This window comes from Macrobrachium nipponense, chromosome 28 (assembly GCF_015104395.2).
Source record: "Macrobrachium nipponense isolate FS-2020 chromosome 28, ASM1510439v2, whole genome shotgun sequence".
Classification (NCBI taxonomy): domain Eukaryota; kingdom Metazoa; phylum Arthropoda; class Malacostraca; order Decapoda; family Palaemonidae; genus Macrobrachium; species Macrobrachium nipponense.
In genome coordinates, this window is record NC_087217.1 from 6,963,309 (window position 1) to 6,980,795 (window position 17,487).

The window sequence follows — 17,487 nt, forward strand, 5'->3', positions numbered from 1 at the left end:
ACTGTGCCACGGAGGGGGGAGCCTAGTGGGCCACTGGGCCAAGTGGCAGAGTTATGGAGTGGAGAAATGGGTGGTAGATGTCCTTCGGGTGGGGTACCTACTGCCATTCGATTTCTCTCCTCCTCTGTCGGACAAACTGCAGCTCAGGAAGGCATACCCTCCAGATTCTCTAAAGTTCTTGGCTCTTCGGGAGGAGGTGCAGAAGATGTTGGACAAGGATGCGATAGAGGAAGTGGTGCGTTCGTCTCTGGGGTTTTACAGTCACATCTTCTTGGTGCTCAAGGCGTCGGGAGGATGGCGACCCCGCGTTCGGTGTTGGCAGCCATGAGGGAAGGCGACTTCATGCTGTCAATAGACTTAATGGACGCATACTTCCAAATCCCTGTTCATCCACTGTCCAGGAAGTTCCTTCGCTTCTCTCTTGGGGACAAGGTCTTCGAGTTCAAAGTCCTATGCTTCGGGCTGACAACAGCCCCTCAAGTGTTCACAAGGGTCTTCTCTCTCGTGTCAAGATGGGCCCATGCTCAGGGGATCCATTTGCTGAGGTACCTCAACGATTAGTTGGTCTAGCAGTTTCCAAGGAAAAGCTGATGCAGGACAGGGATCATCTACTTCAGTTCTGTCTGGAACTGGGCATCGTAGTCAACCAGGAAAAGTCAAACCTCGTACCAAGTCAAAGGATTCTCTAGCTGGGCATGGTCATCAATAGGACAGTGGCAAAAGTTTTCCCATCGGATCAGAGATTGAAGTTGTGGGTGGTGGCGCGCAACTTCCTGTCGAAACCACATCAGTCAGCTCATCAGTTCTTCTGGGAGTGTTGTCATCCCTGGAGAAGCTGGTCCCTCATGGGCGTTTTCTTCTTCGGTCTCTGCGATGGAGGCTGGGAGGATTCTGGTCTCCAGCGGGATACTCACCCCTGTTAATGGTTCCTCTGTCTCTAGAAGTGAGAGAAGACCTTTGTTGGTGGTTGGACGACCAGAATCTTTCGAAGGGTGCCCCTCTGCGTTCTCTTCCACCAGACATCCTTCTGTTCTCAGACGCCTTCCTTTGCCGTTTGGGCGGCCTCATGTAGGCAGCCTCATCACTTTAGGCGTTTGGAGGACAAGCAGCAACATATCAACGTCTTGGGAGTTGAAGGCAGCCTTCCTGGGTCTGAAGGAGTTTCAGGAGAAGATAGAAGGCCATTCTGTCATTCTCATGTCGGACAACCCCACAGTGAACACCACGGTGGTAGCCTATGATAACAAGCAGGGAGGCCTGGTTTCTCGCTAACTTCACGCTTTGACCATCGAGGTTCACCAGTGGGCGGTCAGTAATTAGGTAGTGCTCTCAGCCATGTATATCCCAGGCAAACGGAATGTGGTCCCAGACAAACTCAATGGTCGGGATCAGATCCTAGGCACAGAGTGGTCCCTTCATCAAGTGGTAGCAGACAAGCTTTTCCTGGTTTTGGGTAGACCATGTTGGACCTTTTTGCATCTCGCTTCAACAGGAAGCTGGAGATATTCTGTTCAATGGTTCCAGATCCTTTAGCATTGGCAGAGGACACATTACAACATCCCTGGGACAACCTGGAGGTGTATGCCTTCCCTCCGTTTTGTTTGATCCGTTAAGTTCTGAACAGGCTAATGAGTTCGCAGGGTCTCAGGATGACTTTGGTAGCCCCTTGGCCTCAGGCGGAGTGGTTCCCAGATCTACTGTCGTTGTTGTCAGAGGTTCCGCGGGAGATTCCCCCTTGGCAACATCTCCTGTATCAGCCCCATGCGGAAATGTTCCACCAGTCAGTAGAATCCCTGTCTCTTCACGGTTGGAGGCTATCAAGTATCTCCTCTGAGTGAGAGGCTTTTCTCAGAAGGACAGCAGGGCATATGTCCAGCAGTCTCAAAAAGTTGACCTCCGCGGTTTACCAAGGCAAATGGGCGATCTACTGTGATTGGTGTCGTAACAGGGTTTTTCTCCACTCGCAACCTCTATTTAGCGAATAGCAGACTTTTAACCTTCCTCAGAGACGAGAAACGTTTGTCCATTTCTGCCATTAGAGGCTACAGGGCAGCCTGAGTTTGGTGTTATGCCTTAAAGGTATCGACATCTCCTCTTCCTGGAAACTTTCCTTGCTAGTTAGGGGGTTTGAGCAGTCGGGTTCTCCTAGAGAGCTCAAGCCTCTGACGTGGGATGTTTCCTTGGTTCTCAAGGGCTTCACTAAGAGTCCATATGAGCCCTTGTGTCGCTCATCTGACAGGAACATGACACTCAAGGCAGTTTTCCTTCTTGCCTTGGCATCTTCCAAGAAAGTAGGAGAGCTCCACGATCAGAGCTATGAGGTGAAGCACACCTGGGGTTGGGGGTCGTTGTCCTTCCAATTTGTCCCGGAATTCGTGGCCATGACCCAAAATCCCTCTGTGCATGATGACAGGTTTACTTCGTTTTCCATTCCATCACTGAATGACTTGTGGGTGGTGATGGTCAAGAGCATTTGTTGTGCCCTGTCAGGGCCCTGCGTTGCTATCTTAAAAGGACTCGGCACCTTAGACCAGGCTGCCGCAGACTTTTTGTTAGCACAGGCCGCACAGGAAAGAGGTGTCTAGTAATACTATCTCTTTTTGGATATGGGAGGCCATCAGACAGGCATACTTGTCTCCTGATGATTCCACCACCACGTCTGTGCAGGTCATTCTCTCGCTTCCAAAAAGAACTTGGCTGTACATAGAGGGCTGAGCACTGGTACTTGGTTACGCCAGTCCACGTTCGCTTCTTTCTATCATAAGAATGTTGCCCACAGATCTGTGGACACATTTTCCCTGGGTCCTGTGGTGGCTGCCCAACAGGTTGTGTAACTCATAGTTGCCCCTAACAGGGCACTTTTGTATCTTACCCAAGATGATTGTGTGGATGAGAGAATGAGTGCGTTGGCTGGTCTCCTTCTTTCTCTTGTCCCTTTCCTTCTTCCTTTGGGCGGGTTAAGGAACAGACACGTCATTTGCTGGACTGGTCTGATACAGTGAGTAAGGTAGTCATACTGATAGTGTGGTCGCTTAATATGCAAATGTCAAACCCTCTATTCGGTAGCATATGCTCCACTCCTTGGCAAGGAGGAGTTGAGAGTATCACTTCAGGTGTTTGGAGGACAAGCAGCAACATATCAACGTCTTGGAGTTGAAGGCAGCCTTCCTGGGTCTGAGGGAGTTTTGGGAGAAAGTAGAAGGTCATTCTGTCATTCTCATGTCGGACAACACCATGGTGGTAGCCTATGTGAACAAACAGGGAGGCCTGGTTTCTTCCCAACTTCACGCCTTGACCATCAAGGTTCACCAATGGGCGGTCAGCAATTAGGTAGAGCTCTCAGCCACGTATATCCCAGGCAAATGGAATGTGGTCCCAGACAAACTCAGTCGTCGGGATCAGATCCTAGGCACAGAGTGGTCCCTTCATCAAGTGGTAGCAGACAAGCTTTTCCAGGTTTTGGGTAGACCCATGTAGGACCTTTTTGCAACTTGCTTCAACAGGAAGCTGGAGATATCATGTTTAATGGTCCCAGATCCTTTAGCATTGGCAGAGGACGCATTACAACACCCCTGGGACAACCTGGAGGTATATGCCTTCCCTCTGTTTTGTTTGATCCGTCAAGTTCTGAACAGGCTAATGAGTTCACAGGGTCTCAGATGACTTTGGTAGCCGCTCTGTGGCCTCAGGCGGAGTGGTTCCCAGATCTGCTGTCGTTATTGTCAGAGGTTCCGAGGGAGATTCCCCCTTGGCGACATCTCCAGTGTCAGCCCCATGCGGAAATGTTCCACCAGTTCAGTAGAATCCCTGTCTCTTCACGGTTGGAGGCTATCAAGTATCTCCTCCGAGCGAGAGGCTTTTCTCAGGACAGCAGGGCATCTTCCAAGATAAGCTAAGTATGATTTAAAAATTATTTTTTTAATTCAATAAATGACCTAAGGACTTTGTATTTTCATTATTTACTCACTGTATATATTCATATTTCATCAACTGAATTACATCTCTTCATGAACATAAAAATTGGAACTAGAACTGAAAATGCAGAAGAATCTGATCAAATTACTTTCATGGATTTATTTCCATATTTCCAAAAGTTGACAGTCGCTGCTAGTCATACTTTGGACACACACAAAACATGTCTTACCCTTATTATCACCTTGCACTTTGAGCACTTGGGAGCCGAGTCATGTCGGTTGCTCATTGTGTCCATGTGTCAGATGAGTATGGCCTATACAGAGACGTGTCAGAATTACTTGTGCATGTTTCTCTCTTTGATATGATGAACTCCATTTTTCAACAGCAGGTTTTACTTGTTTTAATTTATTATTTTCAGGTTCCTCATTCTGTATTTATTGTCATTTATTTATATTGCCACCTTTATGTGTGTAACATAATCAGTAGCAGGAATATTCACATTTGATCTTGTCACATGGGTTGCTTCTTTGGCTGCACTATCAGCCTCTTCATTTCCTTTGTTCCCTGTCAACTTCTACACTTTGTCCTTTATGAATTGGTATATAACTTTTGGAAAAATAATATAATTTGTTGTTCAATACTATTTTTTTTAATTTCTAACTCTGAATAGCTTCTATAGCACTTGTCAAGTCATTAATATCACAAAATTATAGCACACAACTCTGGTCTGAATACTGAAGCATGATAAGGTAGAGAGTACTGATAAGTTCTGTCGTAGGACACTGCAGCATATCCCACTCCATGCTTTGACTTAGATCCATCTGTATGCAGTCAACAGCCCGTATTCGCGTTCTCAAGATTCAAGGACTTATCTATTTACAGATTGTTCAGTGGAACCTATCTAAAAATTATTCACGAAAAGACTCGCTCATTTGCGGGTTTTTCTGTGGAACCTATCTAAAAATCATTCCTAGGAAGACGCGCTCATTTGCGGGTGTTTCTGCGGAACATATCTATGTATAAAAATACTCGTGGGCCCACTATTTGCTGATGCGAATTCAATATTCTGTACAGGCAGTCCCCAGCTTACGATGGGTTCGGCATACAAAGCTCCGAGGTTACAACGCTTTCCAATTACAGGCGACCCGCGGTTAACGGCGCAATCGCTCAACAGCGAATCGGTTTTACGGCGGTCGTCAAAAATATTCATAAAAAAATAAGGAATTTTAAGATTATTGGTCAGCGGCGCTGCAAGCGCCGTTATGCCTATGGAATAAATAGTGTTTAACGGCAATGTTAACCAGTTGAAGGCGCCGTTGACTGACAGCCATTCTCCTAAGCGCGGTGATGGGAACTAGTTTTTATGTTTATATTGTACTGTGCTGTAGTACTTGACCGGAGAACGACCTGCCTGCCGCATGGGTCGGTCGCACACGCTTAACGACGCAGGAATATTGGACTGGTAGCTACAACAGCGGCAACAACGGCGGTCTTCGTAGAGCAATTTCCCATCTCTCTTGTTTTAGTTTTACCGCTTAACTTCATTCATCATGGGTCCTAAGCGTCCAGCTACTACGTCCCATGGAAATGACGCCAAGAAGAGGAAGACGATATCGCTGGAGACGAAATACGATATCATCAAGCGGTCTGAGAGAGGTAAGACTGTTTACTATGCCAAAGTTTCCATGTAGGGTCATCAAATCTGGCATGAAAAATTTGTAGAAGAACCGTTCAGACCATAGTAAAGGTTATGCAAATGATATTAACATTTTTATTGAGAGTTATTACATACATAGCTAATAGCGTAAACTATCTGCCCATGACGCTGATTTATGCCGCCGCCAGCCGGTCTTCCGAAAATATAGAGATAAAAAAGTGCAAATTTAGCAATCGATCTGTCGATTTATAAATGTTCATGTTTTCATGTTTAAATGTGTATGAAAATGTACATACGTATTACATATAGGGTAATATTATTTCTGTACGTAAATATGACACAGGCAGCATTTGTAACTGCCGTCCGCAATATCAGAGGATGCTTTTCATGCTCATTTTTGTCCGCCGGTGTCTAACGCTCCTCCGAAAATGTTTACGAAATGCAAATTTAGTAATCTATTTGTCATTGATGGAGTACCTGCATTGTTAAGATACGTTTTCCCATGGCGAGCAGGCGCCAAGTAAGTGTGCCGGTTGGAGACGCCAACTGGAGTCAGTATGTAATTGAGGATGCAATAAACCACACGTCTCCACCACCGTGTATCTCTTGTCCCACCTTGACATCCAATATGGCGCAGTGATTCTTAAGGACCAACGTGACCCTCACCATGCCCTTCCAGCGTCGCTCAGCGCAGTCCACCCCAAGGGCCGCACGCCCTGTCGTCCCCCGTGGGCTCGTTCCTGCCCTGCAAGAAGCCAGGCAGGCCATGGCGCCACAGCAACAAATGATCAACTCCCTCTGCGACCGGATTACGACACATGCTACCCCTGCACCTCGTGTCCCTTCATCTGCAGCCCCCGGAGAAGTGCGAAATCAAGCTGAAGCCCGCCGTGTTCAGATCCTGGAGAAGGTCGATGGAATGTTGGATCGAATTGTGCAGACTACTGCCACACGAGGTCGTCCACCATATCAGGCTATAATGCACGCCCCCTCTGCAACGAGCGCTGGACGCCAGATTCACCTCACAGGAATGGAGTAACCTTATCGCTACGGAAGCCATGGATTTTATTCGCGATATTGTGTTACGCTCTACAAACCGTGCTGTGTTATGGTCGGAGTTTTTCAATGCGATACAAGGCCCAGGCGAAAGCGTTAGCGATTATTTTTTAAAGTGTTCCCAAAAGGCCACCGATTGCAATTTCCAGTGCCCTCAGTGTCAGTCCATGGGCTTGGATGTGGGTGGCGAGAATGTGGAAGAGTTAGTGGACTACCACAGGAAAGTGCTAACCACTGGGGAGCTGCAAGACCTTCAGCAGGAACAGCAACATACAGCAGATAAAAATCCGAGGAGGAGGAGGAAGAGAGAAGGGATACTGTGCCTACTTCAGTGATTAAAGAAATGTTTGCAAAGTGATGTTAAAAAATTTTCTGAGAAGTTTCATCCTAACAAAGACATTGCAATCTGTGTGGCTAACATGTTTAATGACAATTCATTGTATCACTTTAGGCAAATGTTAGAGACGTCAGAAACAAATGTCTCAGGACACTTTTGTTGTGTGACAGGGGTCCAGGGACTCTCAAGTTGGTCCTAGTGCCAGTAAAAAACGAAGTGGGGAAGTAAACCCAGACATTGCCACTAAAAAATGTAAAGAAGTAACCCGAGACAGGTTCTTGATACCTGAAGTACATCTGGAGGGGGATTCCCCTTCAAAACAATAACCTTACCTCCTCCCTCTCCCCTCCTCTCCATCTTCCATATGTTAACAAGAGCCTTCCATAAAGGTAAGAGTGATGTTAAATGTTAATTATTTGTTTCATTATTCATTTATATTTATTTCTCATTGTTTTCTGTTTGTAGAACTGTTTATATTCCCTATAAAATGTATTTTTTGTTAACATTTTTAGGGGTCTGGAACACATTAATTGTATTCACATTATTCCTTATGGGAATTATTGTTTCGGTTTTCGTATGTTTCTGGCTTTGTGAGAGGTTCTGGAACAGATTTTGTATGAAAACCAAGGTTCTGATGTAGTTATGTAATTTTCCAATTGATTTTTTTTTTGTTTCCATTAACCACATCCAGACTTTTACTTGTCTAAATGACAATTCATTGGTTGAATGTCGATTCAACAGGAAGTTTTCTAATTTCAATGCCAATATTTTTTTCTGTTTCTAATGCCAGAAATCTTGACCAACTTCCACACCTAAAGAGGGAGTAAAAGAAAAGTGAGTCAATGTTGGGTCAAGATTTTTTTTTTTTATTTGCTTTGTACTAGAGCATAAGGTTCCAGTGTATTTACAATTGAATGCCTCTTTCAATTTTCTAAGCAAAGGCTGTCAGAGGAGGAGGTTCCAGTAGTCATCAACTGTGCTGAGTCACTACTATCAAAGGATAAATAAACCTGAAAACATTAAAAAGATATCATCAGCCTTTCAAAGGGTTTATTCCTCCATTAATGGCACAAGTGAGAACCGACTCCCAAACATCCATATCCCTACCCTACCCTACAGGGGACAGCACATGATTAGAGGTGCCCAAGAGTAAGCCAAACCCACTTGATAGGACTGAGAGTATCAAGAGAATACAATCACTCCAACCCTAATCAAATTATGGGCAAACCAGATAGAATGCTGAGATTCCTATTCCCAGAACCAGACACCCAGGGAATCTGTGGTACACCCCTGCAGAATAGTTCTGCCTGATATCTTTCAGGTCCAAAAGATATCAGGGCAGTTGATGGTCCTACCACAGTTCCCACTATTTAGCTTTAGATATAAACCCAGTCCTAGCTTTTCCTATTTATCAGGGCCGATAAATTTTAACAAAAGTGGAAAATTCCACAAAAATTAATCCAATGCAATATAGTACTACAATGATATATGGGACTCTTGGACTCAAATCCAGGAACAAATTCCTGGGGTTCAAAGCCCCCTCCCCACATCAAGGTGGTCCCAATTCGAGGGGGAATGACTCCTGTAACCTTCTATTCAGTTGAGCATAAGGATGATGTAGTAATAGAGCCATGAGCCTGAGGAAGATATCTCTGGGATGTTTCAAGAAAAAGGAAACCTTCAAAGAATCAGGTATGACCTCTTAAAACTATCAAAGAACCAAGTGTGATGACCCTCTAAGGGGGTGACACAAGTCAGAAGGTAGATTAATCTGGGCACAATGAATTAATTATAGCTTTCACTCCTTCCCAACCACTTTGGTAGAAAAAATGGAAAGCAGTAAGTCACACACCTTAACAACCTCTACAACTGAGGCTGACATCCCTCAGGGAGAATGGGGTAAAAGTAGTCTGATGTTTCAAGACCTTACCACCATTAACTGTGATTACCTGCAAAACTAAAGAACTTTTCTGAAATGCCAGGGACAGTCCCACATCCCCGATTTTGTGAGTACTCACTCAAACTACGTATATAAATGTAACTCTCACTAAAAGTGTCATAAGCTCATTTGATTACTACACAAAGCCCAGAAGAAAGGGTGTTAATAAGACACTGTTTTATCCTTGCCAGTACATACAAAAATTAATCAAAACTGTCCTAATAGGTCGGGTTCTTTTTAGGTAATACTTATGGCTCGCACTGGGCATATAAGTATATTGTTTGGGTCGCCACCAACAAAGTACTGAAGACAGGGAATAAAGATGTTCTCTTATTTCTTGTTAAGAAATGGAGCATTCTGAGTTTTTGCCACAAGCACAGGAATGAATAAAAATTAGAGATTTCCAGTGCTATGAGTGCCAAACCAGGACAAGCTTAGTAACTCATCAATATGCTTTGCTGAGGCTAATACTATCAAGAAGACAATCTTGAGTGTAACTCATGGTCTGAGGCCTCCCAAAGGCTCATGAACAAACAGTTACATCTCACTCAGGAGGATATGACATAGCTACCATGGATAAATCTACCGAGGTATACAGAGATCCATACCCTTCAGCCTGAAGATCAGGCTTAAAGCTGAGCAAAGCCTTTCACCGCTGAGAGAGAATGAGCAGAACTTGCCAAGAAAAAGGTAGAAAAAGAAGTCTATGAATTGCTGAACAGCTCTGACTGGAGACCTATAGATACACATTAAACAAGGATCAATTGAGGTATCCTAATATCTTTTGTGCAGTCCTGCAGGAAATATCTCTCTCTTGCAGGAGCTGCTCGATAACCTCTGAGCAAGTAGCCAGAGGGAATGTACCACCCGGTGACAACTCTGCAAATATAACTAATGAAGGACAGTAAGCTATGGGAGTCTCTCTAGGTATCTTGAACAAGACAGCCAGCCAATCAAATATCTTTTGGCATGAGGCCAATGAGCACCACCAAGGTCATCATAAACCCAAGCAATGATCAAAATACAATTGGTCACACAGTGGATCAGACTGAATGGCAGAAAGGTGTACATGTCCACATTATCCTAGGGGTATTGGAGGGCATCTGACACCTCCTAAGGACCTGGTACACTGGGAGCTTCCTATATAGCTGATCTATCTTCCTATATAGCTGATCTATCATTACATTTCTCCAGCCTGAAATGTACCAGGCAAACAGTTCAACGCTGTGGTGAACCACCCTTTAGGGCATCTGCCTTGCCAATTGACAGAGGTGTATGGAAACCATTCCCCACTGCTTTTTGACATATACAGGCAGTCTCTGGTTACCATCAAGGGTTCCGTTCTGACAGCTTGATAATAGGCGAAAATTGCTAATAACAGAAAATCCGCAATTTTCAGTGCTTATCGGCGCTGATAACCAGTGAATGACACCTCTGTTAGGTATGGATTGGCGCTGATAACCATAAAACAGGATCGCCAATAACTGGGGACTATCTGTACCACTACAGCCTTAGTCACTCATCAACACTATGCCATTTTCAAAACGTTTAGCCACAACTGAGGTGAGTCCTCTGTCCACGCACCTGCAATAAACATGCCACACAGGTGTATACATCCACCATCTTTCGATGAATCTGTAAACAGAAAGATCTCGCTTAAGGAGATTCCTGGAATCCAGTCATCAAATAAGACCCTCTGCAAAGGCTGCCTGCCCTTTTTGGGGGAAGAAATCTAGGCACCTTGTTTCACGTTAACTGGAGAGTTCCTCCCAACACTAGACACAGAATGTGTGGCCACCCTGAACCCTTAGCTGCAGTTCCCTTCAACCCAAACTGCAAAGTGGATCACATCATGAGATGAGAGAGAACGCCATATCCCATCACCTCAAGACAACAGCTTGGCCACAAGTTGGCGCACTAGTGTAAAAGGCAAGTCAGAGCCTTTCCCCTAACACCAGTAACCTCCTAAACTTTACCTTACCATTCTCAGACAGGACTGCCGAGATGGTGAAGTCTACAAGCATGTTCAACCAAATGCTGCCTGGAAGGAACCCATTTTGATGAGACTTTGTGGCTCCTGATTCTATGGCAGAGAAGGACAAGCTCTCATGATGTTTCTGCAGGAGGAGGTTGTTTGTCAGTCCACAGATTTATAGGTCCACTTTCTTTGTGTGTCAGCAGCACTGGAAAGAGTTTGGCTGGAGATCAGACGAGTCATCCAGTCAACAACAAAACAAGATAGCCAAGACCATGGCAATCTAAACAATGGAGTCACTTTGGAGTAGCACCTGAAAGTAAGCTTGATTGATGAGATTAGGTTGAGACTGGGCACCCTGTAATAACCCCTCAAAAGTACCATTCCAACTCTGCCTGCTAAGATCCCCTCAAACATCAGCAGAATCCACTCCCACACAAAAGAAATGTGCACCAGCCTGCTCTAGTAAATGCAAACATCCGCATGACATACGATCAGTTCCTCAAGCATCAACTGATGTATCACAAGTCAAGGGTAACTCATGTACACACACCTCTGGGGCCCATGACATATCACAAGCATACTGGGGTGCTACACAATAATGCACACACATATCTGAGAACACTGTTGTAGCAGGCACCTTCAACCTCTTAATCAGAGCCTTTTCATGTTTATGAAAGACTGGAACAGGCACAGGAAATGGAGATGGTGGACTATCACTTCCAGGGCCATGTACATGTGTGTAAGGGAGAGACACGTCCTTGTAGAGAAGTTGGCAAAGAACTCCTCTCACTCGCAGACGACGACACCACAAAGTCCAGAATTCTCCATTTGACTCGAGGGCAAACAAAGCAAACTGTTTGAAAGGAAAGCGCAAACTACTACTCTCCAAGGTGGTCAAAGAAAGACTGATGCGTCCCGAGATTCTATGCCTGATCGATGACCAGCTTCCACCTCGTATACGTATGAGTTGCCAGATGCCACAGATTTACAAGCTTTGATTGTTTTTAACCAGTTTCCAGCTGGCACAAGAAGATTATCCTATTGTTAAGACCTCAGGTTTGTTCTGCATATGAACAGCAAGAGTTTCAGGCAGAGCATTGTGAATATGTCATAAGCAGTTTTCTTCTCTGAGAAGGTACAAGTAGACTTGGAGTACCCAACATGTTCTGGAGGCCCCTTGTCAATCCTAATCCTACCTATTATATACATAACACAGAGGTGAACAATCACTAACCCTCCCATCAGAAAGAGGGGACAAATGACAAAGAGGAGGATGAGAAAGGAAAGCACTTGCACTTTGCCTTATCTTACTTTCCTCTGGTGCAGAACTGACCAAAGTGAGGATAACTGTCATTGATAAGGTCACAGCCATTGTCAAAGTCACTGAGAAATCTCCCATGAGAAGACTAAGCCCTGAGGGAGGCCAAATGGAGCTGACCTCATCAACTGGTGCAGCAGCATTGGATGGCGACTCTTCCAATGTAGCAAAAGCTAAGTGGTCAAGGAAAGCTAAGAAAAATTTGAGAAACACCACATCTTACACAGGTACTGAATTGACAACAAGATACCTGCACTAGACTATCAGGTAAAAACAGTGACATGGCATGCACACAGGTCAGGGTTTCACTTAGGGAGGGCTTAGCAAGAGCAACCAACTCATCATGGGAAAGAATGCATTGTGGTGCCTCCCTTTCTTGCATGTAATCTCCCAGGACTGAGAAAGCAGCAAGTGTGGAAAGGAAGGGAGAGGAAGGAACTAATATATTATGGTTTGGTGGTGTCGCAGAAGTACGTTCCCTCCTAATATCACATGCAAATAATACTTACCAAGCGTCCTCTTATTCCCTAAGCTTTCCCACAACGAAGGTCACCATTTCACACACACCTCACCTGGAGAATCAGGACTGCAAAGTCTACAGCTACAAAAGGAGCAGTAAGGGTGTAAAAAACGCCGAGCCTCTATTTATAAAAGTGTCTGTCGTATGCCGGCGGTGTTCAGGAGTTAGCGCTGAAGCGGAAAAAAAAAGTTTTTTAAAAAAATCACAGCACACTTAGTTTTTAAGATTAAGAGTTCATTTTTGGCTCCTTTTTTTGTCATTGCCTGAAATTTAGTATGCAACCATCAAAAATGAAAAAAATATCATAATCATATATAAATATTGGAATATATGACAGAGCAAAAAATTTTTTATACATAATTGTATACAAATCGTGCTGTGAGCAAAACGGTTAAAGCTAATGTTATTTTTTTTTCGTTGTATTGTACACTAAATTGCAATGATTTTGGTATATAACAAATTGTAAAACGATCAAAGCTACACAAAGAAAATATTATCACAAAATGATGCATGAATTCGTAACGGGCAGACATAAAAAAAAGTTTTTTTTTCTAAAATTCACCATAAATCGAAATATTGTGCTAGAGACTTCCCGTTTGTGAAGGCAGTTGATTGAATATTACTAGACTGTAAGTGCTTTAGCTTACAATTGCAGTTTTTGACCATTTCGGTCGAGTTAAAGTTGACCAAAGGTCGAATTTTATCCATTTGTCGTGATATGAAAATATTTCAAAACTGATAAAAGCTACAACCATGAATTCTTTTTTGTTGTATTCTACATTATATTGTGCACATTTTCATGTATAACACTTTATGTAAGGCCTAATATAAAATCGTGCAAAAATTACGACAAGGTGACTAAAGAAATTCTGAGATTTTCAGCAGTTACCGTGCGGAGGGAAGGAAAAAGTTTTTTCAAAAATTCACCATAAATCAAAATATTGTGCTAGAGACTTCCCGTTTGTTGCAAAATGAAGATAAATGATTGAATGTTACTATAATGTAAGAGTTTTAGCTTACATTTGCATTTTTCTACCATTTCGGTTGAGTCAAAGTTGACCGCAGATTTAAATTTTGGCACTTTTCATGATTTATATGAAAATATTTCAAAACTGATAAAAGCTACAACCATGAGTTATTTTTTGTTGTATCCTACATGAAATTGCGCACATTTTCATGTATAACACTTTATGTAAGGTCTAATAGAAAATGGTCCAAAAATTACGACAAGGTGACTAAAGAAATTCTGAGATTTTCAGTAGAGTTACCGTGCGTGGAGGGAAGGAAAAAGTTTTTTTTCAAAAATTGACCATAAATCGAAATATTGTGCTAGAGACTTCCCGTTTGTTGCAGAATGAAGGTAAATGATTGAATGTTACTGGAATGTAAGGGTTTCAGCAGAGTCAATCACAAAAGTTCTGCAAAACACAAATGCATCAAGAAATCGCTCTCTGACGATGCTTTGTAGTGCGAGAAGAAAGAAATTTGCGCATGCGTGGCTGGGTAACACTTGTAAACAAAACAACAGCGTGATCTGTGAACTCCCAGCATCCCTCAAGGTGCATGATTTAAAATCTTTTGCAAACTAGGCCTATAACTATTTTTCCGCAAATATTTAAAAACACTTTTTGTAGTCGATGTACTGTACGTCCACTTGGCACTAGACAGACAATTTTAGTCGACGTACAATACGCCCAGTCGGCGTTTAAGGGTTAAGCACCCATGCACATGTTCACTCCCTCATGATGACACTGCTCAGTTTTCTCCATCATGAAAAAACAAATGCAACCACCACTCAACAAACAGTTTCAATATAGCAGAATAGCAAGGGGGGCAGCGAGATGTCCTCACAAATCATTAGCAGGTAAAAAGTGCATGGTGACCGCAGGTGAGCGAGAGCATCAGTTAACTACCTTGTATCCAAGTTTCACTTACTGTTTTCAACTCACCCAGAGGAATACTTCACAGGTATATAAAAGGCAATGGTTTATATTTCTATAGGAACAAACCTGCAATCCATAACAATGATCAGCGCCATACAATTCCCAGATAAATTTATGCTTAGTGACCATATTAAATACATATTGTATGTGAAAAGTCACAAATATCACTAAGTATAAAATTCTTGATTCACTTTCATGACAATGCAATAAAAAAATATTCAAAGACAAACAAATATAAAGTTAACCATGTGACAAAGATATACACAATATTATGCACTATATCACATGAATTTTCTATGAAACAGAATCTAAAATTCACTTTTTAGTAATTTTGGTTTCTTAAAAGTTATACCATCTACTATCTTCAAGCACCAATAATTCTTGAAAGTACAATGAGAACATATTACTCAATACTTACTTGAGGTTAGAAAGAACTAAATTCACAGCCAAGGATTTATAAAGAGCAGGATTGCGAGGTTTAAGACGGTATTCATCTGTAGATGTATCACCTATGTTGATTACTTGAAATGGAAGCCCTTCAAATTGGCTGGAAAAAAAAAGTCTCAAGCAATATACATTTTAAAAAAAATCTCAAACAAAGTTCAGGTGCTCTTAAAAGAAAATTAAGTAATTAATTCTTCAACTTTGTGCTTAAGTATAATCATCCACAAAAATATGCCTCAAGAAAACCTTAAGAAATTTCTTTGGTTTACCAAAACTAATTACATCTGATTTAGTATCAAATTCTTGGAAACAACCGTAATATTTTTGTTTATTTTTACTGCCTTTGGAATAACTGTGTTCCTTCAACATTTTATACCTTACATTTCTCATTCAAAATATGGTTAAGATTAGATCTTATTTTACAAGAGTGGAATGACTATCAAATATATTAGTGTTTTAATTACTGAAATTCAATTTAAAAACAAAGTTAGGTTCCTAGTAAGTTATATGATCATTTTTAACTCAAAAGTATATATATATCTATATATATATAGAGAGAGAGTAGAGAGAGAGAAGAAGAGAGAGAGAGAGAGAGAGAGAGAGAGAGAGCGAGAGAGGCAGAGACGAGAGATCTGATGGAGGAGAGGAGATGAGAAAGAGAGAGAGAGAAGTAAATAAAGTACATTTAAAACAAAAATGATTAAAAATAAATATGGATCACTGAATTATGTTTAATTTGATTTACTTCAGGCTTTCTAGTCAAGTAATGGGGCACTTCTGGCCATCCAGTGAAAAAAGGGAGTTGGAGTGGTTGGACCACAAGATGCCAAAACCCAAAAATTTAATGATGAAGCACAAGGAGCTATATGTGGAACTTGGACAAAACCTCACAGTTATTATTAGATAGAAAAGTTAGAGAGGAAGACTGAAGAAAGGAACTGGGGATGGAGGTAACATCCAAAGCTAAAAAGTAAGTGCAGCTATAGGGCTGGAGAATGCTGCAAACACCCTTTTAATAAAGCCTACACAGAACCACATGAGGTACACTGATGCCACTATCTCCCCTACCAGGACACACAGAATAATGGTAACAAAATCTTGTCATAAATATACATTTATTAAATCTGGTGTGTTTTTACACATGCCAATCTCAATTTATCTGCTCTTTCATGATCCAGTGATAAATCTGCTGAATCAAAATAAAATAAAGACTTATAACTTAATTACAAATATTCAGAGAATATCAGAATACAGTCAACCCCCTGTATTCGTGGACTCCAGATTCACAGACTCACATATTTGCAGATTTCTCTCTGGAACATATATAGCTAGTTGTCGACTTACGACCGCAATTAGTTACAACCAACCGGTTATGAGAAAATTTGGACGTAAGTCGGCCCATGTTAATTTACCGTAAGAGTATTCTACTAGCCTAGCCTACATTAGGGTAATCAGTACCATCTTTAGGGTAGCCTAGCCTACACTACACAGTATACTTTATACATAGTATATGGAATAGTAATTATTAATTTCAGCTAATTCTCAAGGTTCAATGCACATTGGCTTATGATAATTCAGTACAAAGAGAAATTGAATAACATTAACAAGTTTGCCGCGCGTATACGATGATGATGATATCATGGTACATATATCGTATACATACGAATACAGTAGCCTAGCCTACAATATACTGTATACTACATATACTTTATAATTTAGTGATTTATTAATATAAGCCAATTCTGGAGGTTCAATGCATTCTGTTATGATATCAGTAGAAAAAAAATTGGATTAGAAACAGGAATCAGATTCGGACCAACATCCACATAATTGAGCAATGTCAGGCTGCTATTGGCTACGTATATTTATGAAATAAAAACACAATGAATATGCATCTTTCCCGTGAATCTTTTAAAAAGTTATATATTACTGTATCCAATAATATTGTATCATAAAATACTAACGAAGCGGTCAATGTTTTAGTTTAGAAATTGGCTTGCTTTTAGTTAGCAAAAAATATCTAGATACTTTACTTATTTGAAACAAGGTAATCTGTCATTATACAACACGTTTTTAAGTCAAAATATGAATTTAATACATCTCGTGAACTAAACTATTTTTTTCATTAACAGATTGCGTTGTGGCCATGTTTATTGTGTAAAAATATTACATGATTCCGTTCACTATTTTCACTTGATTTCATTGTAGTATGAGCTTTACCATTACGTTTATTATCTTTTATCAGTGTGAAAACAACAGTACAAAGTGTTCTTTCAAGACCTGAAGTTTTGATTAAAATGATTCTCTCAATTTTATTTACGGTTGTGTTTGATAGCATAAGTTTACTGGAGTTACATCCTTGTCGCCGATGTATGATAAT

General features: G+C 41.7%; 1 protein-coding gene across 2 annotated transcripts in view; it reads right to left on the bottom strand.

Moving 5' to 3' along the window:
* Positions 1–17,487, bottom strand: part of LOC135201386 (BRCA1-A complex subunit Abraxas 1-like) — a 118,565-nt gene that overhangs the window by 18,526 nt on the left and 82,552 nt on the right. For both annotated transcript variants that reach the window (XM_064230252.1, XM_064230253.1), the window contains exon 5: positions 15,082–15,210. In XM_064230252.1, the coding sequence (XP_064086322.1) occupies positions 15,082–15,210 (129 nt within the window). The remainder of the gene's footprint in view (positions 1–15,081; positions 15,211–17,487) is intronic.